We start from the raw sequence: 25,000 nt of genomic DNA, 5'->3' as shown, positions 1-25,000 counted from the left end.
ATCACTTTGCACTTGTAATGTTTTATTATTTTTTGTATTATTATTATCATTATTATTATTATTATTATTATTATTATTATTATTATCATTATTTATTATTATTATTGTTGAATTGTTTCTTGTATTGTTTTTGCTCTCCCCCACCCCTCAACTCCCTTTTCTGTACATAGTCTGATTTCTTTTTGTTTTAGTTCCTTTTATTTGGTGTTGAATGAAATGTGTTTTTATTGTGTTTTTTAATTTTCCATGTACCCTCACGGGGTTTTATTGGAATAAACAAAACTTGAAACTTGAAACTTGTAAAAATGAACACAACTTCAATTTCTATGCTCATATAAATTTGATAAGTGCATGAATACATGACTGATGCGCGCACCATGGTTGAGTTAAACGCAATATTTAGCATTTACATACAGTGCACCGAATTGTCGGAATGTTCGAGTCATTATACGAATGGTCGACACTGTGTTTGTCGCGACACGGTGAAAGAATGTAAATTAGTTACTTTGACGCCTTGTTGGTTCACTATTCAGACAGTGTTTACTGAATTAGCAATAGCTGCGTGGGAATAGAAAATTGCAAATGAGGTTGGTCCGTATGATGAGCATCGATTTATTGCGAATGGGTTATTGACTGTAGCTGAGCTTACAACACAGAAAAGTTCTTGAAATGCTTAATAAAACATTGGAACAGAAATGTGAAACTTCAGTTGTGTTTGGTAGACGGCTGATCTACTCAGTGTCACAGTTTCAAAAAGTATGTCACAACGAGAGAGAGAGAGAGAGAGAGAGAGAGAGAGAGAGAGAGAGAGAGAGAGAGAGAGAGAGAGAGAGAGCGAGAGCGAGAGAGTGTTTGTGTGTGTGTACATGTGTTTGTGTTTGTGCCAGTGTGTGTTTCAGTGTGTGTGTGTGTGTGTGTGTGTGTGTCTGTTTTAGTGTGTGTGTGTGTGTGTGTGTGTGTGTGTGTGTGTGTGTGTGTGTGTGTGTGTGTGTGTGTGTGTGTGTGTGTGTGTGTGTGTGTGTGTGATAGAGAGACAGAGAGAGAGAAAAAAAGAGACAGACAGACAGACTTAGTACGTGATTATCCATCCTAATGCGCTTGTGTGTGTGGTCAGTGCCGCGCGGGGTGTCTCCGTGTTTCGTTCTGTACAGCGAGGTCAACATCACCCAGCATGCACGCAGAGATAGCGGTCTGCAGGCTGACAGTAAACAGCTCAGCAATCAACTAACACACTGACAATCACATACAGTAAACAGCTCAGCAATCAGCTAACACACTGACAATCACATACAGTAAACAGCTCAGCAATCAACTAACACACTGACAATCACATACAGTAAACAGCTCAGCAATCAGCTAACACACTGACAATCACATACAGTAAACAGCTCAGCAATCAACTAACACACTGACAATCACATACAGTAAACAGCTCAGCAATCAATTAACACACTGACAATCACATACATATTTCATTCGCAACTTTTGTGACGACAGTATCGTAAACGGATGTAAACGATATGGAACTCAACGGAGGCATCAGTTCTAAATTTATTCTGGGTCATGAATAAATTAGCTGACATTGCCAACACGCGATAGCATTGCAACAGACACGAGAAAAAAAACCGTTGAATGAACCTAATTAATGAAGGTTGTTTAAGCACCAAGTGCCAGCAGTTGGCAACAGCCGCTGTTGCAAAAGTAAGGAACATGAACTGAGGGGGCCTGTAACTGGTTTTGTTTTCTCATTAAATAGGCTACGATGATATCAGATGCTCATCACAAAACGTCACAACGCCGCCCACACCTATTGTCATGAATGATGATAATGATAATAATCAGAACAGCTCTCCGGTAGCTCAGTTGGTTGAACATTGGAGTTGTGATCCTAAGGTCGCAGGTTCGAATTCGGGCCGGGACGGACACGGGTCAACTGTATGTGCAGACACTGAGGCAGTATCCATGTTCCACCCCCGTGTCACGTAAAAGACTTCGGTCATTGTGCCGTAAGTGCAGGTGGCTCAGTGATTACACCTAAACACGCAGACACCTGGGTAGCGCGACTCTGTTGCTGCTAGCTTTCCACTTGGAGGAAGCGACCCGCATTTCCCAGCGATGGGACAATAATTAAAGTAAGGAAAATGAAACTGAAATGAAATAAAGCGAACAATGTCAGTTTCGGCCGGTGCATGACTGTGTGGGTGGAAGGGTGCTCTTATCCTATGTAAAAGCCTGGACTGATCCCCGGCCATGATCAAGACGCTTTACACGGTAAGGAATGTGGCTTGGACTGATCCCCGGCTATGAACAAGACGCTTTACACGGTAAGGAATGTGGCTTGGACTGATCCCCGGCCATGAACAAGACACTTTACACGGTAAGGAATGTGGCTTGGACTGATCCCCGGCCATGAACAAGACACTTTACACGGTAAGGAATGTGGCTTGGACTGATCCCCGGCCATGAACAAGACACTTTACACGGTAAGGAATGTGGCTTGGACTGATCTCCGGCTATGAACAAGACACTTTACACGGTAAGGAATGTGGCTTGGACTGATCCCCGGCCATGAACAAGACGCTTTACACGGTAAGGAATGTGGCTTGGACTGATCCCCGGCCATGAACAAGACGCTTTACACCGTAAGGAATGTGGCTTGGACTGATCCCCGGCCATGAACAAGACACTTTACACGGTAAGGAATGTGGCTTGGACTGATCCCCGGCCATGAACAAGACACTTTACACGGTAAGGAATGTGGCTTGGACTGATCCCCGGCCATGAACAAGACACTTTACACGGTAAGGAATGTGGCTTGGACTGATCTCCGGCTATGAACAAGACACTTTACACGGTAAGGAATGTGGCTTGGACTGATCCCCGGCCATGAACAAGACGCTTTACACGGTAAGGAATGTGGCTTGGACTGATCCCCGGCTATGAACAAGACGCTTTACACGGTAAGGAATGTGGCTTGGACTGATCCCCGGCTATGAACAAGACGCTTTACACGGTAAGGAATGTGTCTTGGACTGATCCCCGGCCATGAACAAGACGCTTTACACCGTAAGGAATGTGGCTTGGACTGATCCCCGGCCATGAACAAGACACTTTACACGGTAAGGAATGTGGCTTGGACTGATCCCCGGCCATGAACAAGACACTTTACACGGTAAGGAATGTGGCTTGGACTGATCCCCGGCCACGAACAAGACACTTTGCACGGTAAGGAATGTGGCTTGGACTGATCCCCGGCTATGAACAGGACGCTTTACACCGTAAGGAATGTGGCTTGGACTGATCCCCGGCCATGAACAAGACACTTTACACGGTAAGGAATGTGGCTTGGACTGATCCCCGGCCATGAACAAGACACTTTGCACGGTAAGGAATGTGGCTTGGACTGATCCCCGGCCATGAACAAGACACTTTACACGGTAAGGAATGTGGCTTGGACTGATCCCCGGCCATGAACAAGACACTTTACAGGGTAAGGAATGTGGCTTGGAGTGATCCCCGGCTATGAACAAGACACTTTACACGGTAAGGAATGTGGCTTGGACTGATCCCCGGCTATGAACAAGACACTTTACACGGTAAGGAATGTGGCTTGGACTGATCCCCGGCTATGAACAAGACGCTTTACACGGTAAGGAATGTGGCTTGGACTGATCCCGGCCATGAACACGACACTTTACACAGTAAGGAATGTGGCTTGGACTGATCCCCGGCTATGAACAAGACGCTTTACACGGTAAGGAATGTGGCTTGGACTGATCCCCGGCTATGAACAAGACACTTTACACGGTAAGGAATGTGGCTTGGACTGATCCCCGGCCATGAACAAGGCGCTTTACACGGTAAGGAATGTGGCTTGGACTGATCCCCGGCTATGAACAAGACACTTTACACGGTAAGGAATGTGGCTTGGACTGATCCCCGGCTATGAACAAGACGCCGCTTTACTGACACGGTAAGGAATGTGGCTTGGACTGATCCCCGGCTATGAACAAGACACTTTACACGGTAAGGAATGTGGCTTGGACTGATCCCCAGCTATGAACAAGACACTTTACACGGTAAGGAATGTGGCTTGGATTTATCTCCGGCTATGAACAAGACACTTTACACGGTAAGGAATGTGGCTTGGACTGATCCCCGGCCATGAACAAGGCGCTTTACACGGTAAGGAATGTGGCTTGGACTGACCCCTGGCTATGAACAAGACGCTTTACACGGTAAGGAATGTGGCTTGGACTGATCCCCGGCTATGAACAAGACACTTTACACGGTAAGGAATGTGGCTTGGACTGATCCCCGGCTATGAACAAGACACTTTACACGGTAAGGAATGTGGCTTGGACTGATCCCCGGCCATGAACAAGACGCCGCTTTACTGACACGGTAAGGAATGTGGCTTGGACTGATCCCGGCTATGAACAAGACACTAAACACGGTAAGGAATGTGGCTTGGACTGATCCCCGGCTATGAACAAGACGCTTTACACGGTAAGGAATGTGGCTTGGACTGATCCCCGGCCATGAACAAGACACTTTACACGGTAAGGAATGTGGCTTGGACTGATCCCCGGCCATGAACAAGGCGCTTTACACGGTAAGGACAGTGGCTTGGACTGATCCCCGGCCATGATCAAGACGCTTTACACGGTAAGGAATGTGGCTTGGACTGATCCCCAGGTATGAACAAGACACTTTACACGGTAAGGAATGTGGCTTGGACTGATCCCCGGCTATGAACAAGACGCTTTACACGGTAAGGAATGTGGCTTGGACTGATCCCCGGCTATGAACAAGACGCTTTACACGATAAGGAATGTGGCTTGGACTGATCCCCGGCTATGAACAAGACACTTTACACAGTAAGGAATGTGGCTTGGACTGATCCCCGGCTATGAACAAGACACTTTACACGGTAAGGAATGTGGCTTGGACTGATCCCCGGCTATGAACAAGACGCTTTACACGGTAAGGAATGTGGCTTGGACTGATCCCCGGCTATGAACAAGACGCTTTACACAGTAAGGAATGTGGCTTGGACTGATCCCCGGCCACTGATGAACAAGACGCTTTACACGGTAAGGAATGTGGCTTGGACTGATCCCCGGCCAAGAACAAGACGCTTTACACGGTAAGGAATGTGGCTTGGACTGATCCCCGGCTATGAACAAGACACTTTACACGGTAAGGAATGTGGCTTGGACTGATCCCCGGCCATGAACAAGACGCCGCTTTACTGACACGGTAAGGAATGTGGCTTGGACTGATCCCCGGCCATGAACAAGACGCTTTACACAGTAAGGAACTTGTGGCTTGGACTGATCCCCGGCCATGAACAAGACGCTTTACACGGTAAGGAATGTGGCTTGGACTGATCTTCGGCCATGAACAAGACACTTTACACGGTAAGGAATGTGGCTTGGACTGATCCCCGGCCAAGAACAAGACGCTTTACACGGTAAGGAATGTGGCTTGGACTGATCCCCGGCCATGAACAAGACGCTTTACACGGTAAGGAATGTGGCTTGGACTGATCCCCGGCCATGAACAAGACACTTTACACGGTAAGGAATGTGGCTTGGACTGATCCCCGGCCATGAACAAGGCGCTTTACACGGTAAGGAATGTGGCGTTGACTGATATTTGCTTGTCCAGGTACATGTTTGCCGGCTTACTTCTTTGCACGATCAGAGTTGTAGTCAAATCTGTGAGACTCAAACCTGAGCTGACTACTCTCATCTGGCATATCTTTCTGTTTGACAGAAGTCGTCACGATATCATTATCGTTGTCATCATCAACATCATCATCATCATTATCATCGTCAGCAGCAGCAGCAGTAGCAACTTGAAAGGCAACTGTGCACAGCTGAGCCTTGTTGATTAAATAGTTTTTTAACGTCACTCTGTAAAAACATTGGCGACATTTGTCTTAAAAACACACACTGTACAGGCGCACACACAATTTCCCATTACGTACAGTATGAGTGAATGTCAGCTTGTGGGATCTTTGTTATCTGCATGTTTATGGACTCATGCGGGTGTTACTATAACTTACACTCTTTTCTTTGCCGTACAAAGCAAATTTGGTGTTATTCTCTGTTATTTATTTTCTGAGACACTCTTTCCTTCCTTCCTCCTAGAATTTCGTTCAGGAATGTGTCTGTTCGCCGGAAACCGTACAGTTGTAAGATACTGTCACAAAGGTAACACGGTGAACGACCAAGCAGCGGGGACCCTCGCACATAAAGGGAAGTAATCGTGAAGACTTATCTGTGACATACTTTGAATTGCGTCCCTGTTCGTCTATTTTGATCGAGTTGAAAAAAAGGGGTGGGAGGTGAGCAAGCTCGTAGGAGAGAGACAATGACAATGACAATGACAAATCTTTATTTTTCGAGGGTGACAAGAATAAGCATAGATATGCTTTTTTTGCATCTGGCCCTCGCCCTAAAGAGGGACTAAACTATTTTACTATAACTATGACTAGGGAGAAGAAGAAAAAAAAAAGTAAAAAAGTTACATAAAAACATTAATGGTAGAACATATATATAAGTTTATGTACATGAAGCGCATTATGTAGAAGCATTGTAGATCATAAGGTAGTGTTCAAAATTGGGTGTAAAGCAATGAAGATAAACGGAAAGTAACCCAACAATACATTAGCTCAGCAAAACAATGTATTACAGAGCCAAATCTTCGTGATTTTGTCACAATAAACCATAATTCCGATAATGAACAACTGTATACAAAGAAAACATACCAATCAAGTTTATTTGTTCATAGAGTTCATTAAATGGAAAGAATATTTGGTTCTAAAAGAATCCGTGTTGGTGGATTGCCGCAGGGCGTCCGGAAGAGAGAGAGAGAGAGAGAGAGAGAGAGAGAGAGAGAGAGAGAGAGAGAGAGAGAGAGAGAGAGAGAGAGAGAGAGAGAGAGAGAGAGACACACACACACACACACACACTATGATAGGTGACCCACACAGGCAGGGATCTGCTTAGTCAGTACTGAACGCCGGGCGGGTGAAATCAGTTTACCCGTAAACGGTGGTTGAATATCACATAGGGGAAGGGCTCCTAATATGGACCGGCTCCTAATATGGACCACCTCCTGTTCTGACAAACTAACGGCGCTAGAGCGCTCAAAACAATTGCATTCGCTGTATTCACCCTCTCTGGATAAATTGCTCATATCAAAACATGAAGAAAAAAAAGAGTTGCAGAAACACAAACCTCAAAACCGTTAGACTTTTTCTCTTTTTTTTCACTTTTGGCAGAGTTCACTCTAAATTTGCCGCCTAAAACGGACTCGTTTCTGTCCAAAGGCAAAGCTTTTATCAGACAAAAATTGCTATATATGACAGCTCAGTCCGTATTTGTTACATTTAAGCAGTATTGACTCCGAGTTTCTACTGCAAACAAAAAATAATAGCAAAATCTCAAAGTATGTGTGAGTCCCCTAATATGGACCACCTTCAACAAATCGAAGAAAATAAAAGCTAAAGGCTATTTTCATTAATTCATTAAGAAGCTTGCTGAAAATAACCTATAACTAGTCCTCGAGATTTCAAAAAAATATAACAAATAGTCTTCTTTTCGTGGAAGTTGATAATTTCACTTATTTTCACTCTGTTTTCGTTAAGCTTCTTTAGTTTCATCAGAGACATACATTGTCTCTGGTTTCCTGGTGTGCTTTGAATAATGCTCTCATCAACCCGAAACAGATCAATCTAAAGCATATTTTGATTAGTCTGACTTGCACACTAAGTTGTATCATGTTATTTTGAAGTGTAGGGGGCTTTTTACAGTGATTCGTGAAGGCCCGGCTCCTAATATGGACCATTTGTGATTTTTTTCTGTATTTAATTTTTGGCGAATGTCTATCAGAGCTATTTCACTCTAATTAGGCCCAACGGTTAACCTCAGAGAGAAGGACTACCAAACACAAAATGAAACTTCTTCGCAAGAAAACAAGCTAGTTATCGGCATGAAACAAAAAGTGGTCCATATTAGGAGCCCTTCCCTACATAGTAAATATCACCTGTTTATACAACGTGATCTGTGTTTATGAGACTTGATGATAATTCCGCGGTGAGATAAGCCAGGCAACAACAGTTATAAGTGGCCATAAACATCACTCAGGGCAAATCCAAAAACAACAAGTCGCGTAAGGCGAAAATACAATATTTAGTCAAGTAGCTGTCGAACTCACAGAATGAAACTGAAGGCAATGCCATTTTTCAGCAAGACCGTATACTCGTAGCATCGTCAGTCCACCGCTCATGGCAAAGGCAGTGAAATTGACAAGAAGAGCGGGGTAGTAGTTGCGCTAAGAAGGATAGCACGCGTTTCTGTACCTCTCTTTGTTTTAACTTTCTGAGCGTGTTTTTAATCCAAACATATCATATCTATATGTTTTTGGAATCAGGAACCGACAAGGAATAAGATGAAAGTGTTTTTGAATTGATTTCGACAATTTAATTTTGATAATAATTTTTATATATTTAATTTTCAGAGCTTGTTTTTAATCCGAATATAACATATTTATATGTTTTTGGAATCAGCAAATGATGGAGAATAAGATAAACGTAAATTTGGATCGTTTTATAAATTTTTATTTTTTTTTACAATTTTCAGATTTTTAATGACCAAAGTCATTAATTAATTTTTAAGCCACCAAGCTGAAATGCAATACCGAAGTCCGGGCTTCGTCGAAGATTACTTGACCAAAATTTCAACCAATTTGGTTGAAAAATGAGGGCGTGACAGTGCCGCCTCAACTTTCACGAAAAGCCGGATATGACGTCATCAAAGACATTTATAAAAAAAATGAAAAAAACGTTCGGGGATTTCATACCCAGGAACTCTCATGTCAAATTTCATAAAGATCGGTCCAGTAGTTTAGTCTGAATCGCTCTACACACACACACACACACACACACACACACACACACGCACAGACACACATACACCACGACCCTCGTTTCGATTCCCCCTCGATGTTAAAATATTTAGTCAAAACTTGACTAAATATAACAAGTCGCGTAAGGCGAAAATACAATATTTAGTCAAGTAGCTGTCGAACTCACAGAATGAAACTGAACGCAATGCCATTTTACTCGTAGCATCGTCAGGCCACCGCTCATGGCAAAGGCAGTGAAATTGACAAGAAGAGCGGGGTAGTAGTTGCGCTAAGAAGGATAGCACGCTTTTCTGTACATCTCTTTGTTTTAACTTTCTGAGCGTGTTTTTAATCCAAAAATATCATATCTATATGTTTTTGGAATCAGGAACCGACAAGGAATAAGATGAAAGTGTTTTTAAATTGATTTGGACAATTTAATTTTGATAATAATTTTTATATATTTAATTTTCAGAGCTTGTTTTTAATCCGAATATAACATATTTATATGTTTTTGGAATCAACAAATGATGGAGAATAAGATAAACGTAAATTTGGATCGTTTTATAAATTTTTATTTTTTTTTACAATTTTCCGATTTTTAATGACCAAAGTCATTAATTAATTTTTAAGCCACCAAGCTGAAATTAAATACCGAACCCCGGGCTTTGTCGAAGATTACTTGACCAAAATTTGAACCAATTTGGTTGAAAAATGAGGGCGTGACAGTGCCGCCTCAACTTTTACGAAAAGCCGGATATGACGTCATCAAAGACATTTATCAAAAAAATGAAAAAAACGTTCGGGGATTTCATACCCAGGAACTCTCATGTCAAATTTCATAAAGATCGGTCCAGTAGTTTAGTCTGAATCGCTCTACACACACACACACACACACACACACACACACACGCACGCACGCACACACGCACGCACATACACCACGACCCTCGTTTCGATTCCCCCTCGATGTTAAAATATTTAGTCAAAACTTGACTAAATATAACAAGTCGCGTAAGGCGAAAATACAATATTTAGTCAAGTAGCTGTCGAACTCACAGAATGAAACTGAACGCAACGCAACGCAGCAAGACCGTATACTCGTAGCATCGTCACTCCACCGCCCGTGGCAAAGGCAGTGCCCGTGGAATTGACAAGAAGAGCGGGATATTCGTTGCGCTGAGAAGGATAGCACGCTTTTCTGTACCTCTCTTCGTTTTAACTTTCTGAGCGTGTTTTTAATCCAAACATATCATATCTATATGTTTTTGGAATCAGGAACCGACAAGGAATAAGATGAAAGTGTTTTTAAAACGATTTCGAAAAAAAAAATTTGATAATAATTTTTATATATTTAATTTTCAGAGCTTGTTTTTAATCCGAATATAACATATTTATATGTTTTTGGAATCAGCAAATGATGGAGAATAAGATAAATGTAAATTTGGATCGTTTTATAAATTTTTATTTTTTTTTACAATTTTCCGATTTTTAATGACCAAAGTCATTAATTAATTTTTAAGCCACCAAGCTGAAATGCAATACCGAACCCCGGGCTTCGTCGAACATTACTTGACCAAAATTTCAACCAATTTGGTTGAAAAATGAGGGCGTGACAGTGCCGCCTCAACTTTCACAAAAAGCCGGATATGACGTCATCAAAGACATTTATCAAAAAAATGAAAAAAACGTTCGGGGATTTCATACCCAGGAACTCTCATGTCAAATTTCATAAAGATCGGTCCAGTAGTTTAGTCTGAATCGCTCTACACACACACACACACACACACACACACACACACACACGCACAGACAGACAGACACACATACACCACGACCCTCGTTTCGATTCCCCCTCGATGTTAAAATATTTAGTCAAAACTTGACTAAATATAAAAATTAAGACTGCCAACGTTCCATATCACTGATACTATCACTCAGGGGAGTTTTGCTTGCGTCATGCCGTGATGATTCCAGTCTCACTTCACCTTAACTCACTGTTGCAACACTGATGTTATAAAGGTTGTCTGTCTCTATTTTTATATTTAGTCAAGTTTTGACTAAATATTTTAACATCGAGGGGGAATCGAAACGAGGGTCGTGGTGTATGTGCGTGTGTGCGTGTGTCTGTGTGTGTGTGTAGAGCGATTCAGACTAAACTACTGGACCGATCTTTATGAAATTTGACATGAGAGTTCCTGGGTATGAAATCCCCGAACGTTTTTTTCATTTTTTTGATAAATGTCTTTGATGACGTCATATCCGGCTTTTCGTGAAAGTTGAGGCGGCACTGTCACGCCCTCATTTTTCAACCAAATTGGTTGAAATTTTGGTCAAGTAATCTTCGACGAAGCCCGGACTTCGGTATTGCATTTCAGCTTGGTGGCTTAAAAATTAATTAATGACTTTGGTCATTAAATATCTGAAAATTGTAAAAAAAATTAAAAATTTATAAAACGATCCAAATTTACGTTTATCTTATTCTCCATCATTTGCTGATTCCAAAAACATATCAATATGTTATATTCGGATTAAAAACAAGCTCTGAAAATTAAATATATAAAAATTATTATCAAAATCAAATTGTCCAAATCAATTTAAAAACACCTTCATCTTATTCCTTGTCGGTTCCTGATTCCAAAAACATATAGATATGATATGTTTGGATTAAAAACACGCTCAGAAAGTTAAAACAAAGAGAGGTACAGAAAAGCGTGCTATCCTTCTTAGCGCAACTACTACCCCGCTCTTCTTGTCAATTTCACTGCCTTTGCCATGAGCGGTGGACTGACGATGCTACGAGTATACGGTCTTGCTGAAAAATGGCAGCTACTTGACTAAATATTGTATTTTCGCCTTACGCGACTTGTTATATTTAGTCAAGTTTTGACTAAATATTTTAACATCGAGGGGGAATCGAAACGAGGGTCGTGGTGTATGTGCGTGTGTCTGTGTGTGTGTGTGTGTGTGTGTGTGTGTGTAGAGCGATTCAGACTAAACTACTGGACCGATCTTTATGAAATTTGACATGAGAGTTCCTGGGTATGAAATCCCCGAACGTTTTTTTCATTTTTTTGATAAATGTCTTTGATGACGTCATATCCGGCTTTTCGTGAAAGTTGAGGCGGCACTGTCACGCCCTCATTTTTCACCCAAATTGGTTGAAATTTTGGTCAAGTACTCTTCGACGAAGCCCGGGGTTCGGTATTGCATTTCAGCTTGGTGGCTTAAAAATTAATTAATGACTTTGGTCATTAAAAATCTGAAAATTGTAAAAAAAAAATAAAAATTTATAAAACGATCCAAATTTACGTGTATCTTATTTTCCATCATTTGCTGATTCCAAAAACATATAAATATGTTATATTCGGATTAAAAACAAGCTCTGAAAATTAAATATATAAAAATTATTATCAAAATTTTTTTTTCGAAATCAATTTAAAAACACTTTCATCTTATTCCTTGTCGGTTCCTGATTCCAAAAATATATAGATATGATATGTTTGGATTAAAAACACGCTCAGAAAGTTAAAACGAAGAGAGGTACAGAAAAGCGTGCTATGCAGCATAGCGTAACCACTACCCCGCTCTTCTTGTCAATTTCACTGCCTATGCCGTGAGCGGTGGACCACGAGTATACGGTCTTGCTGCGTTGCTTTGCGTTCAGTTTCATTCTGTGAGTTCGACAGCTACTTGACTAAATATTGTATTTTCGCCTTACGCGACTTGTTCTGTCTTGCCGTCTCTCATTCTCTCTTGCTATAACTTCATATGATAATTTCCTACCAGAGAAATTGCATCCCCGTACTCTGAGGCTAAACTGTACACACACGCTCACGCACGCACACACACACACACACACACACACACACACACACACACACACACATATACACACGGGGCGGGGACGTAGCTCAGTTGGTAGCGCGCTGGCTTTGTAGCCAGTTGGTCGCTATCAGCGTGGGTTCGATGCCCACGTTCGGCGAGAGATTTATTTCTCGGAGTCAACTTTTTGCAGACTCTCTTCGGTGTCCGAACACCCCACGTTCACAGCGAAAACACGAAGACACGCATGCATCATCTCTCGTCTCCGATTATCATGATCGTATTTCGATACTTTGACGAGACAAACCCAATGCTGGTGTGTCGAAGAAGACAGCCACAGCGGGCTTGTTCGAATCCAAGTATCTCACCATATCTTCAACGTATTACCAATACCTGTCCCAATATAGTTGGTCTAAGAGGACGTTAAACCCTAATAGTCAGTCACATACACACGCACACACAACCAGACATGCTGACTCAGGCAATACCGAACGACATAAACACGCCGTGGATCGTGTAACTCTGCATTTGCGCCACCGCAACTTTTTATCGCTTCACGCCGACGAAGAGGCAAGCTGCGAGGTAGGTCTCTCGAATGATAAATTAAATTGTTAGAATGCTAGGCACTCAGCATGTTCTCAAGTGTTGCATTTCACATACTTATATCCTTAGCTATATTTCTGTATATATTTTTTTATGCTTTGATGGCCCTGGTGATCGTGACGATCTGTTTTTCTTCTCGTTTCCCCATGTTTTGGGCATATTATCAGTTTCTGCGTCAAATGCAACAAAACGGAGATTACTGGTTATTCTTGGACATGTTCACTGATAACTTTAATGTTTTTTGAATCTCCACGTGTAGTTTCTCTGTATATAGTTCCATATATACTTTGCAAGAAGCAGATAAAAACAGAGTGTCAACAACTCTCTGTAATTCGCCACCGCATCAATTCAATGTTAGATGTAACTCGCCACCGCATTTTTTGTTATTCGTCACCGCACTACGCGAATTGTTATTTTCAAACGCATCAACATCGTGGAGGCATTTAAACCTTTATTTTTGTCACAAAACTGACAGCAATTGATAGGAGCATTTTAACTTTAGTGCTGCAAGTTTTAAACTCAGGGGCGTGGCGTGATCTTGCCTATGCAAAGGATTTAAAGGCACCATGAGTTGACAAATCAAACTGTAGTATTTCTTCTTCTTCTTCTTCTTCTTCTTCTTCCCGGACTGTTCCAAATCCATCTGCAACCAAACCACTCGTATCCCGTCAGAAAAGTTATTGTATAAGCATATGTGATTGAAGAGCGCAGCGATTCTTGCCATTCTAGCAATAAACACTCAGTGGCTGAAATCACTAAGCTTGACAATATGGAACCTACCTCTTCCTGTTTGATTTGCGGTCACTTGAGTCTGAAACTGGGCCTGGAACGCTCCTGTTAAAAACATTGTGGGGCCAAATACCACATAATTCTAAAATTCTTAAGCTTCGTTGGTGTTTATGTGTGTGAAATAATTCTAATATTCAGTCATTCCTGTTACCAGCGACAACACAAAAACTCATCAGTTTGACGCTGGAAGAGAAAAGAACGCCTCTGACAGACGTGACGTTTTTCGGGAAAGAAGAATGACGAAGAATGTGGGAGTGAAACGCCGCCAGGTGCGTCTCAAAACCGGGTTCTACAAAAGCTGAACTATACACTGAACTGAACAACTCCAAATCAATATTTTCAATTGGAAGTGACAGAATCACTGAACTCTTCAACATATTATGCAATTCATTAGAAAGTTGCGGTGGCGAATAACATCCAAGACGTGAAATTGCGGTGGCGAATTACACCAAGCATCGGTGGCGTATAACATGAAGTCTAATTGTTTGTGTTTTCTTTTGCCGCGTGCGTCACCCAAAGACAAAATTGTGCAACAGCATTCATCAAGAATACAAAGGACATGTTTAGCTCACAGGATATCATCACGGGAATGCATCAACTAGTGCTGTTTCGTTGAAGTTACGAAGGAAGGGACAAATCGTGCAATTTCAGCTACAATTCCAGCAGAAATCGGACTTCTGAACTGCCGAAACCTGACATTTCGACTAAAAAAGCACGTACCTTAGACCTTGAGTATATACTTCTTTAAAATGTACTAATGAAGAATCTAGATGACGCCTGAAAATCCTACAAATTTTCATTTTCTGTGAGAGACCTACCTTGCAGCTTGCCTCTTCGTCGGCGTGAAGCGATAAAAAGTTGCGGTGGCGCAAATGCAGAGTTACACGATCCACGGCGTGATAAATCATGAGACAGATACAGGTAGACGTAAGTATGACGCACATCTGGCCACTGATTTAAGAGGTTGTCATGGCGGTCAGATCTAATTACAGCCATCAAGACAGATTACACGTTCAATCAGCATCTGGTGTTTTGCAAGCAGTTAGGCCCTACAGCCAAACATTCCGGTGAGCGAACAGTGATGCAGCTTTTCTTGCTCATCTCCGTGGCAGCTGTTGGTGACAAAATGTATAGGCGACTTATGACGACAAAAGAAGATTGTTGGCCGTGTTAGTGATGCCATCTTTCGCCTGCTGTTGTTACCAATACTTGCAAGATCTGTTCAGTATCTCGCTCTGAACGCCCGCATCTCTCTGTCTTATTTTGTAAATGACTACTTCTCCCAAAGACCGACAGACCTATACACAGACACACAATCAGACAGGCGGACAGACAGACAAACACGAGACAGACAGATACAGGTACACACACATGGTTGTCGAATAAAGGTTTTACTATCTGTTAAGGGATTCTAAATTGCTTACTACAAATTATTTGGACGTCTGATGAGTTGTAGAGATCCCCGTCCCCATCATAAAACCTTAATCGTGCGATTCATTCCCTCGCTGGCCGTGTAGCGGCGTGTTAAAGGCACAGTAAGCCTCCCGTAAACCATCAAAGATACTGTCAGACTTTTACACACAGTACAAACACCATTTCATTTTTATCACTCACCGCTTGAGAACATCTTAGGTGCCCTCCGTAAAGAGCGAGCAATTGTCAAAGAATTTATTTTATGCGTGGTTTATCTTACCCCTGAGCCATCGTAAACCCGTGTGATCCAGTTTTTACATTTAGTCAAGTTTTGACTAAATGTTTTAACATAGAGGGGGAATCGAGACGAGGGTCGTGGTGTATGTGTGTGTGTGTGTGTGTGTGTGTGTGTGTGTGTGTGTGTGTGTGTGTGTGTGTGTGTACCCCCGTTTCCACAGGTTTGGTTGCCTAAATCACCATAAGGCAACCATCCACACGTGGATGGCAACCTAAACTCTGGATGGCAACCTAATTGTGTGGATGGTCGCTTCATTTAACACCGTTAAATTGACTTTTTTGACGGAAAGAATGTCATAACAATGTTCAAAATGACATTCTTTCCGTCCTCTATAGGCGACGAAATAGGTCAAATTTTGTGCATTTTTTAGTGCAAAATTCTTCGATGCCGGAGCGAGTACTGCACCCAGTGCTGTTGTAGTGCAAGTGCACTAGAAAGGCACTACACCCAGTGCCGCCTCTTAGGTAACCATCCACACTTTAGGTGTATGTGTGTGTGTGTGTGTGAGTGTGTCTGTCTGTCTGTGCGTGTGTGTGTGTGTGTGTAGAGCGATTCAGACTAAACTACTCTACCAATCTTTATGAAATTTGACATGAGAGTTCCTGGGTATGATATCCCCGGAAGCTTTTTTCTGTTTTTCGATAAATGAAGTCATATCCGGCTTTTTGTAAAAGTTGAGGCGGCACTGTCACACCCTCATTTTTCAATCAAATTGATTGAAATTTTGGCAAAACAATCTTCGACGAAGGCCGGGGTTTGGTATTGCATTTCAGCTTGGTGGCTTAAAAACTAATGAGTGAGTTTGGTCATTAAAAATTGGAAACTTGTAATTAAAATTATTTTTTTATTAAACGATCCAAAAACAATTTCATCTTATTCTTCGTCATTTTCTGATTCCAAAAACATATAAATATGTTATATTTGGATTAAAAACAAGCTCTGAAAATTAAAAATATAAAAATTATGATCAAAATTACATTTCCGAAATCGATTTAAAAACAATTTCATCTTATTCCTTGTCGGTTCCTGATTCCAAAAACATATAGATATGATATGTTTGGATTCAAAACACAATTTTAATTAACAATGGCAATATTTATCGAAATGCCAATGAAATGCTTAATACTCATATGAGCCTCGTAATTATAACAACTGAAAACCCCAAACCACTGGAAGCACGAAAAGACAGACTGCCATGTCATTACCACTGCACCAAGCCAAAGACCTGTTTTCTGGTGTAGGAGTCAGCAAAGACGAGACACTGAATAGCCTCTTTGGTCACGTTGTCCAGACATATGAGATGCTGGAACTCCGCCACCGTGAAAACGACACCCGTCGTTCCCGTCTGTTGCACGTGAAGCGACACAGACCGGTTTAGGTCAAATGTGAACCTCATAGTGCGTACAAATAGTTCATAGCATCCAACCAAATGTGAACCACATAATACGTAAACATAGTTCATAGCATCTGTGATAGGGTGGAGTGGAAGGGGGAAAATAGGCCAGGAAGCACAAATGAGACGCCAAGACAGAGGTTGCGATAATGTGACTTTTAATTAACGTACACCAGAAAGCAGACACCAGCAAGTAGTGTAGTTTGGGCCATTATAACTGTATTTTGGCGAAGGAGTGATTCGAGGATTGTTTAGAGAGACTTTGTGTGTGTGTTCAGTTGAACAAACGTTTTAGAGCTGGGTTTATATAAGCGAAGTGACTTTCGACCGGGATCGTAATTCGAGTTCCGACGAGTTGTGTGCGGCTGTATATTGAGGAAGGAACTGTAAGTAGATGTTGTTTCTTTTGGTTATATTGCATTTTGCTTGTCTATAATATGTTTTGATCGTATGAATGATTCTATGGCGTGTAAGTATGTATGTGTGTCAGCCATTTTGTTTCCCGCAACAGCTGAGTGTCTTTGTTCACGACGTAGCGTGCCTTGTGACGTCATAGCTAGAGTAACCTCCCCTTAGTAACTTGTAGTAGTAGTATCATGGACCTTGAAATTATCGGCCCTCGTCACGCTTCAATGCGTGCAGACGTGACGTGTCCTCGGAGATCTATTGTGTTGTAAAGGATAATAGGTCCTGTCTCCCAACCGCTTTTCCTCTCCCCCCCCCCCTCCCCCCCCCCTTCCCCTCTGTTCACTTGATATGGTAGGTTTATTGTGGAATGTATGTATGGTTAGGATACATTGGTATGAATGGTGCGTTTTTACTTGTTATGCCATGTACTTATATTATGCTTTCTTTTCTTTTCATGTGTCATCAGACACTGCTTTCTGGTGTCTGCTTTCTGGTGTACGTTAAATAAAAGTCACGTTATCGCAACCTCTGTCTTGGCGTCTCATTTATGCTTCCTGGCCTATTTTCCCCTTCCACTCCACCCTATCACACATCCAACAAAATATTAGATTAAAAAAAAATCCTCATAAACAAGTTCAGATCATTTTGCTGGTATGATCTAGATCTATTAGGTTCAATGGTCAATTGACAAGAAAAACAAATGCTTTATACGACTCCCCCTCGTCATGTCCGTCACAGTGTCAGTGGAGCACCCCACACCCTTCCCTCTCCCCATAGAAAACTCACTCCCTTTGTTCAATCAATCAATCAATATGAGGCTTATATCGCGCCTATTCCGTGGGTACAGTTCTAAGCGCTGGGATTTATTTATTTTTTTATTTTTTTTATTTTATGCAATTTATATCGCGCACATATTCAAGGCGCAGGGATTTATTTATGCTGTGTGAGATGGAATTTTTTTTTTTACACAATACATCACGCATTCACATCGGCCAGCAGATCGCAGCCATTTCGGCGCATATCCTACTTTTCACGGCCTATTATTCCAAGTCACACGGGTATTTTGGTGGACATTTTTATCTATGCCTTATACAATTTTGCCAGGAAAGACCCTTTTGTCAATCGTGGGATCTTTAACGTGCACACCCCAATGTAGTGTATACAACGAAGGGACCTCGGTTTTTCGTCTCATCCGAAAGACTAAGCACTTGAACCCACCACCTAGGTTAGGAAAGGCGGGGAGAAAATTGCTAAAGCCCTGACCCAGGGTCGAACTCACAACCTCTCGCAAGTGCGTTACCACTCGGCCACCCAGTCCAGACCCTCTGTGTAAGCTTACCCCCTTTGTTAAGATCCTGTGTAAACTCACTCCCTTTGTTCAGACCCTCTGTGTAAACTCACTCCCTTTGTTAAGACCCAGGCTCTGTGTAAACTCACTCCCTTTGTTAAGACCCTCTGTGTAAACTCACTCCCTTTGTTCAGACCCTCTGTGTAAACTCACTCCCTTTGTTAAGACCCTCTGTGTAAACTCACTCCCTTTGTTCAGACCCTCTGTGTAAACTCACTCCCTTTGTTCAGACCCTCTGTGTAAACTCACTCCCTTTGTTAAGACCCTCTGTGTAAACTCACTCCCTTTGTTAAGACCCTCTGTGTAAACTCACTCCCTTTGTTAAGACCCTCTGTGTAAACTTACCCCCATTTTAAGACACCCACCTTTTTTAGACCTGATTTTTTCAGATGTTTTTTCCAGGTCTTAAGAGGAGGGTCCCGCTGTATCTGAATAAAACATATTTGCTGTTCTACCCTCATAACATAACGTCGAAGAGAACGTTGATTCCCCACTAATTGCCCCAAGCTTGATCCTAATGAAACCTGACCCATCAATTTATTTGGTTTAAACAAAACTTTATTCAATTTTTATCATGTCAAAAATCAATACATGGCTTTTAAGATTACTAACTCAAGCACATAATGCTTCCATTCATTTAGTTATTCAATCCAAATAATATCCCAGAAACATACTTTTGTGTCATGTCTGAAGAGCATCAAAACCTACACCGGCACGGTTGGCCTAGTGGCAAGGCGTTCGCCCCGTGATCGGGAGGTCGTGGGTTCGAACCCCGGCCGGGTCATACATAAGACTTTAAAATTGGCAATCTAGTGGCTGCTCCGCCTGGCGTCTGGCATTATGGGGTTAGTGCTAGGACTGGTTGGTCCGGTGTCAGAATAATGTGACTGGGTGAGACATGAAGCCTGTGCTGCGACTTCTGTCTTGTGTGTGGCGCACGTTAAATGTCAAAGCAGCACCGCCCTGATATGGCCCTTCGTGGTCGGCTGGGCGTTAAGCAAACAAACAAACAAACAAACAAAACCTACAAGTGTGTGACATTTGGAGGCTCTAGCTTCAAGAACATCAGTCAGAGAAATCCTCAATGTTAAGATTTTATGAACCGAACATGACCACGCTGTGAGCCCAAAATTTGACGAGGGTCGACCAAAGTGGGGTCATGTCGGGAGATTAGCAAACCCTAAAAGTGTGCGAAGTTTCAGAGCTCCAGCTTCAGAAACATCAGAGATAACCCAACGTTACATTGACATTGTTGTTGTCCACGCACAGCCGGCCGGACACTGCTCATTCCTAAGACTCTTCTGATTTCTCGGGGGAGTAAAAAAATAAGTCAGATGTATTACACGTTTTCTTTGTTTTTGTTTTTATTTCTTTGATACAAAGAACCAAACTAAGATAAATACATGGAATAGTTATGATATTGATACAAAGAACCAAACTAAGATAAATACATGGAATAGTTATATTGTGCTGGGACATGGGCACTGACGGATGCTGTAAAATTATATGACGTGTATCGCATATCATTATTCATGTCTCAAACAATTTGTTTCATTCAACTGAAACTGTTACGTCGATGAAAGATATAGTCCTTATTCTGCAGATTGGAGTGTGTGGGCGAGATGGGGGGGGGGGGGGGGGGGGTGGTGGTGGAGAGATCGAGAGCCGGGAAAGAGAGAACTCAGAATTTTATTGTAAACCACACTGTTGTGTTTGTACAAGGGGGGAGTAGAGTTTCCATTTCAATGTATACTCTCTCAGAAACAAGTAAGAACAAGTGCATATACAGTGCTAAGGGTTGAAACATATCGATCTGAAATCATTTACACACATTCATTTTTAGCCTAGCAGTTGCTGTCGATGCCTGAATGCATAAAATGTATACCGGGAGAGTGCCCACAGCCTACTTTTGTTTTGTGTTAGTAGTATCTGCATTGACGAGTTTTCGAGTTGACCAATTTCAAAGACATTTCCCAAGTAAGTTTCTCTTATATCAGAGTATACTGGGCACTTAAAAAGAAAGTGGTGCTCGTTTTCGTGAGGGTATCTGCAAAGTGGGCAAACATGTGAACCGTTTGCAGAGTATCTCTGTTTGTTGCACATCAAGGGTGAAACCCCAAGTCTGATTTTTTTGAACACTTTTTGAATATATGGATTGTCTATTTGGTCAAGGTACCTTTCTCTTCCAAAGTCAGGTTTAAACAATTTGTATGTGTCATACCTCTCACTGTCTTTTAGCTTACTATGCCAGTTCTGGGTAAAGCAGTCTTTTAGGCGTTGTTGAAAAGCCTTTATAAAGTGTTTTTCGTTGCCGACATAGCCGTAGACGTCCACACATGTCCAAACCCATTTTCACATAGGAGGTTCCTGACCCTGGCGGACCAATTGTCTGTCCCTCTGTCTGCCATGTTCCTCATCATCACATGGGCCATTTTTACATATCTTGTGTTGGTGAGGCGATTTAGCCGTAACCAGTATTTAACGCATCTGGTAGCAGCGAGAACTGATAGGGGAAATCTACCGAGTTCTCCGTATACCATGCAGTTGGGACTTTGGGGGGAAACACCTATTATCCGTTTGCATGCGAACATGTGTACCTTTTCAATGTTAGAGCAATCAAAACAACCCCACATTTCTGAACCGTATAGCAATATAGGGGTAATCTGTGTATCAAAGAGTGTGAAAAAAAGGTTTAGATCATAACATCCAATATTCCACAGAACTCTAAAAATGTAGGGAAAGAGAGAGAGAGAGAGAGAGAGAGAGAGAGAGAGAGAGAGAGAGAGAGAGAGAGAGAGAGAGAGAGAGAGAGAGAGAGAGAGAGAGAGAGACAGACAGAGACAGACAGAGAGACAGAGAGACAGACAGAGACAGAGACAGAGACAGAGAGGGACAGACACACAGACAGACAGACAGTGAGAGAGACAGAGAGAGTTTAGGATACAAGTCCTGAGGGTGACTACAACATGACAGTGAGGCAGCTGTCGCACTATACAATCTGATTCAGTAGATGTTCGCTACGTGTACTATACTCAGCAACAGCATAGCGTTCTTACCACACATTTGAGACGAATCATACAAATAGCGGTGACAGGTGACCTAGTTTGGGTTTCTACATTCGAGAACAGCAAAATGTTGTTGTTGTTGTTGTTGATGTTTTTGTGTGTGTTGATGTTGTTGTTGTTGTTGATGTTTTTGTGTGTGTTGATGTTGTTGTTTTCAGCGACACAGGAGATGACTGATACAAAACACGGCAACTGTTGTGTCTCTGAACGGCGAAGGGCGAAAACCTACACAATCGTCACGAACAGCAAATTGTTGTGTTTTCTCAGCAATATTCGGTACGAATGATACAAAAAAGGCAACATGTGTGTCTCTAAAAGTGTCTCTAACAGTATAACGCACGGGAACTGTTCTACACTGTGGTGGTTTGAATGGTGGAGGTTTTGCGGGAAGTTCCTTGTTCGCCACTCTCCCCAGCAGCACCACCAGCACAACAACCAGCATCAGCATCACCAGCACAACCACCAGCACCACCACCACCAGCAGCAACCGCGGCCGGAGCGGGCACGATGAAGTAGGGTGGAGGGGCCTCCCCGAAGCTTCGCGACCAGGCGCGGCCAGGACGGGCCTGCACACATGCCATTGAGCAGGAGGGGCGGTAGGCCGGGGGGTGGGGAGGGTCCGCCAAAGACTGGTAGGAGGGGGGAGCCGTACAGTCCTGGCACGGAGAGTAGGCAGGCGGCTTGGGCCCGGTCAACGCCCCACACGGCCCCGTCCACTGTTCTGAGAGACAAACACGAGCTTTACATATCACACTGTTCTAAGAGACAAACACGAGCTTTACATATCACTGTTCTAAGAGACAAACACGAGCTTTACATATGACACACTGTTCTAAGAGACAAACACGAGCTTTACATATAGACACACTGTTCTGACAAAGAAAGAGATTACACGAGCTGTAAATATCGACAGACACGGTAAGATAAGAGAGGCTTGTGCGGAACCAATCTGCTGCACGGCTCATGTGCACGAAGCGAAACGATGCCACCCAACTGTCAACTGATTGGGAACAAATCGCGGGATCTGGTTCAAAACAAATTTCAATTTCAAGCCACCCGACCCCGCGGCTGCCTACCAGCCATTTTGGTGGCAGCCACAAGTTTGCTTCGTGCCCCTCAGCCCTGGCACCCGGCCGAGAGAACAAGAAAGCAACAGAATGAACAAACGACCGAGAGAACAAGAAAGCAACGGAATGAACAAACGACCGAGAGAACAAGAAAGCAACAGAATGAACAAACGACCGAGAGAACAAGAAAGCAACGGAATGAACAAACGACCGAGAGAACAAGAAAGCAACAGAATGAACAAACGACCGAGAGAACAAGAAAGCAACAGAATGAACAAACGACCGAGAGAACAAGAAAGCAACGGAATGAACAAACGACCGAGAGAACAAGAAAGCAACGGAATGAACAAACGACCGAGAGAACAAGAAAGCAACGGAATGAACAAACGACCGAGAGAACAAGAAAGCAACGGAATGAACAAACGACCGAGAGAACAAGAAAGCAACGGAATGAACAAACGACCGAGAGAACAAGAAAGCAACGGAATGAACAAACGACCGAGAGAACAAGAAAGCAACGGAATGAACAAACGGCCGAGAGAACAAGAAAGCAACGGAATGAACAAACGACCTTCACCCTGAAAAAGATCCACAACCTTAACCCCAGCTCACCTGCAGTGTGGCCGGTCCGCCAGTAGGGGTTGAGGGGAAAGGCCAGGCCGTTGCTGGGGTCGCTGGTGGGGATGGTGTTGCCGCCGCAGCCGGCGCTGTGGATGGCTGCCTCCCGCTTGCGCTTGTACCAGTAGTAGACGGAGAGCAGGCCGGCCAGCAGCAGCGTGAAGATGACGATGGCGAAGGACGACCAGAACCACGGGTAGTCGAAGCAGCAGCCCGAGCTGGCGTCACAGCAGCGTGTGTACACCGGGCAGTTGTGGATCTTGACCAGGGTGACGTTGGCCAGGTAGGGCCGGCCCAGGAAGTTGCGCTTCTGCTGGACAACGCGCTCGTGAAGCAGACACATCTTGGCTCCCGTCTCCCATACCAGCTGAGAGCAATACCACGCCGCCACGCACACCTTTGCTCTCTTCACAGCTTGCACCATCTCTTGTTGCTGTTGCCCCTTCTCTTCTCCTAATTTTGAACTAGGTTTTCTTGCTAACAACTGCGTCTTTTATGATATCGTAGACGCAGCAGAGTGGAAAGCTTGGTTTCACAGTTGTCAAGAACAACTCTTGAAAAGCAGTCATCCGGGTGTCAAAACGCGTCATTACTTGGAAGTGACGTGACCATTCTGACGTTATAAAAAACGCTCGCGCTGGACCCGAGTACTCTTCAGACATTCACACACACACACACACACACACACACACACACACACACACACACACACACACACACACACGCTCTCTCCCTCACTCCTTCTCTCTCTCCCTCTCTCTCTCTCTCACACACACTCACACACACACACACACACACACACACACTACCACATCTCCATTCTAAAACACGTCACGTTCCAAATCAAAAGACGACATTCTATTTTCTTACGTCACTATTCTTGGTTTACGGTACCATTCGGCGGCTTTGCTACGAGTATGGCATAGTCTTGGTTTGCCGAGACCTTGCACCGTTCTATCAGACTGCCTGGCTGGCTGTTGCACCGCGAATTCCTCCCACCGCCAAGTCGTTTTTTTGTGGTTTATTTCGCATTTAGGTCCCAGGTAACATTATGAAGTTTTAATACGATCAATCGGACCTATTATCAAGTTAGTGTATCAACTTTTGAACGAACTGCGCCCAGTAGTTTCCCAGCAATAAGCTGTTAAGTCGAGACACACACACAGACACACAATTAAAGTCTGCTGGACCCTTGTACTAGCGTACTCGGGGATAATGTGTCGTCCACTACCACTCAGTGGCAATTTTAGAGAA

General features: G+C 43.0%; 2 protein-coding genes across 2 annotated transcripts in view; one reads left to right on the top strand and one right to left on the bottom strand.

Moving 5' to 3' along the window:
- The first annotated feature begins 17,411 nt into the window (after positions 1-17,411).
- Positions 17,412-25,000, top strand: part of LOC138952147 (post-GPI attachment to proteins factor 4-like) — a 42,632-nt gene continuing 35,043 nt past the window's right edge. Inside the window, exon 1 of the mRNA XM_070323747.1 lies at positions 17,412-17,626. The gene's annotated coding sequence lies outside the window, so the exon portion shown is untranslated. The remainder of the gene's footprint in view (positions 17,627-25,000) is intronic.
- On the bottom strand, positions 21,839-24,387 carry LOC138952146 (uncharacterized). Its single transcript, XM_070323743.1, has 2 exons — positions 23,741-24,387; positions 21,839-22,782 (listed from the first exon to the last, which is right to left on the bottom strand). Exons 1-2 carry the CDS (start codon positions 24,168-24,170, stop codon positions 22,412-22,414), a joined length of 801 nt encoding a protein of 266 aa, XP_070179844.1. The 5' UTR covers positions 24,171-24,387; the 3' UTR covers positions 21,839-22,411.

The sequence above is a fragment of the Littorina saxatilis genome, linkage group LG17 (genome assembly GCF_037325665.1).
Source record: "Littorina saxatilis isolate snail1 linkage group LG17, US_GU_Lsax_2.0, whole genome shotgun sequence".
Lineage (NCBI taxonomy): Eukaryota > Metazoa > Mollusca > Gastropoda > Littorinimorpha > Littorinidae > Littorina > Littorina saxatilis.
Note: the sequence above shows the minus strand (reverse complement) of the source record. Positions and strands in the feature narration are given on the sequence as shown.

Excerpts from the sequence above, each read along its gene's own strand:
- LOC138952146 (XM_070323743.1), bottom strand. The coding sequence starts at position 24,170 with ATGGTGCAAGCTGTGAAGAGAGCAAAGGTGTGCGTGGCGGCGTGGTAT. Across the intron at positions 22,783-23,740 it reads GCGGACCGGCCACACTGCAG|AACAGTGGACGGGGCCGTGT; the intron begins GTGAGCTGGGGT and ends TTTGTCTCTCAG.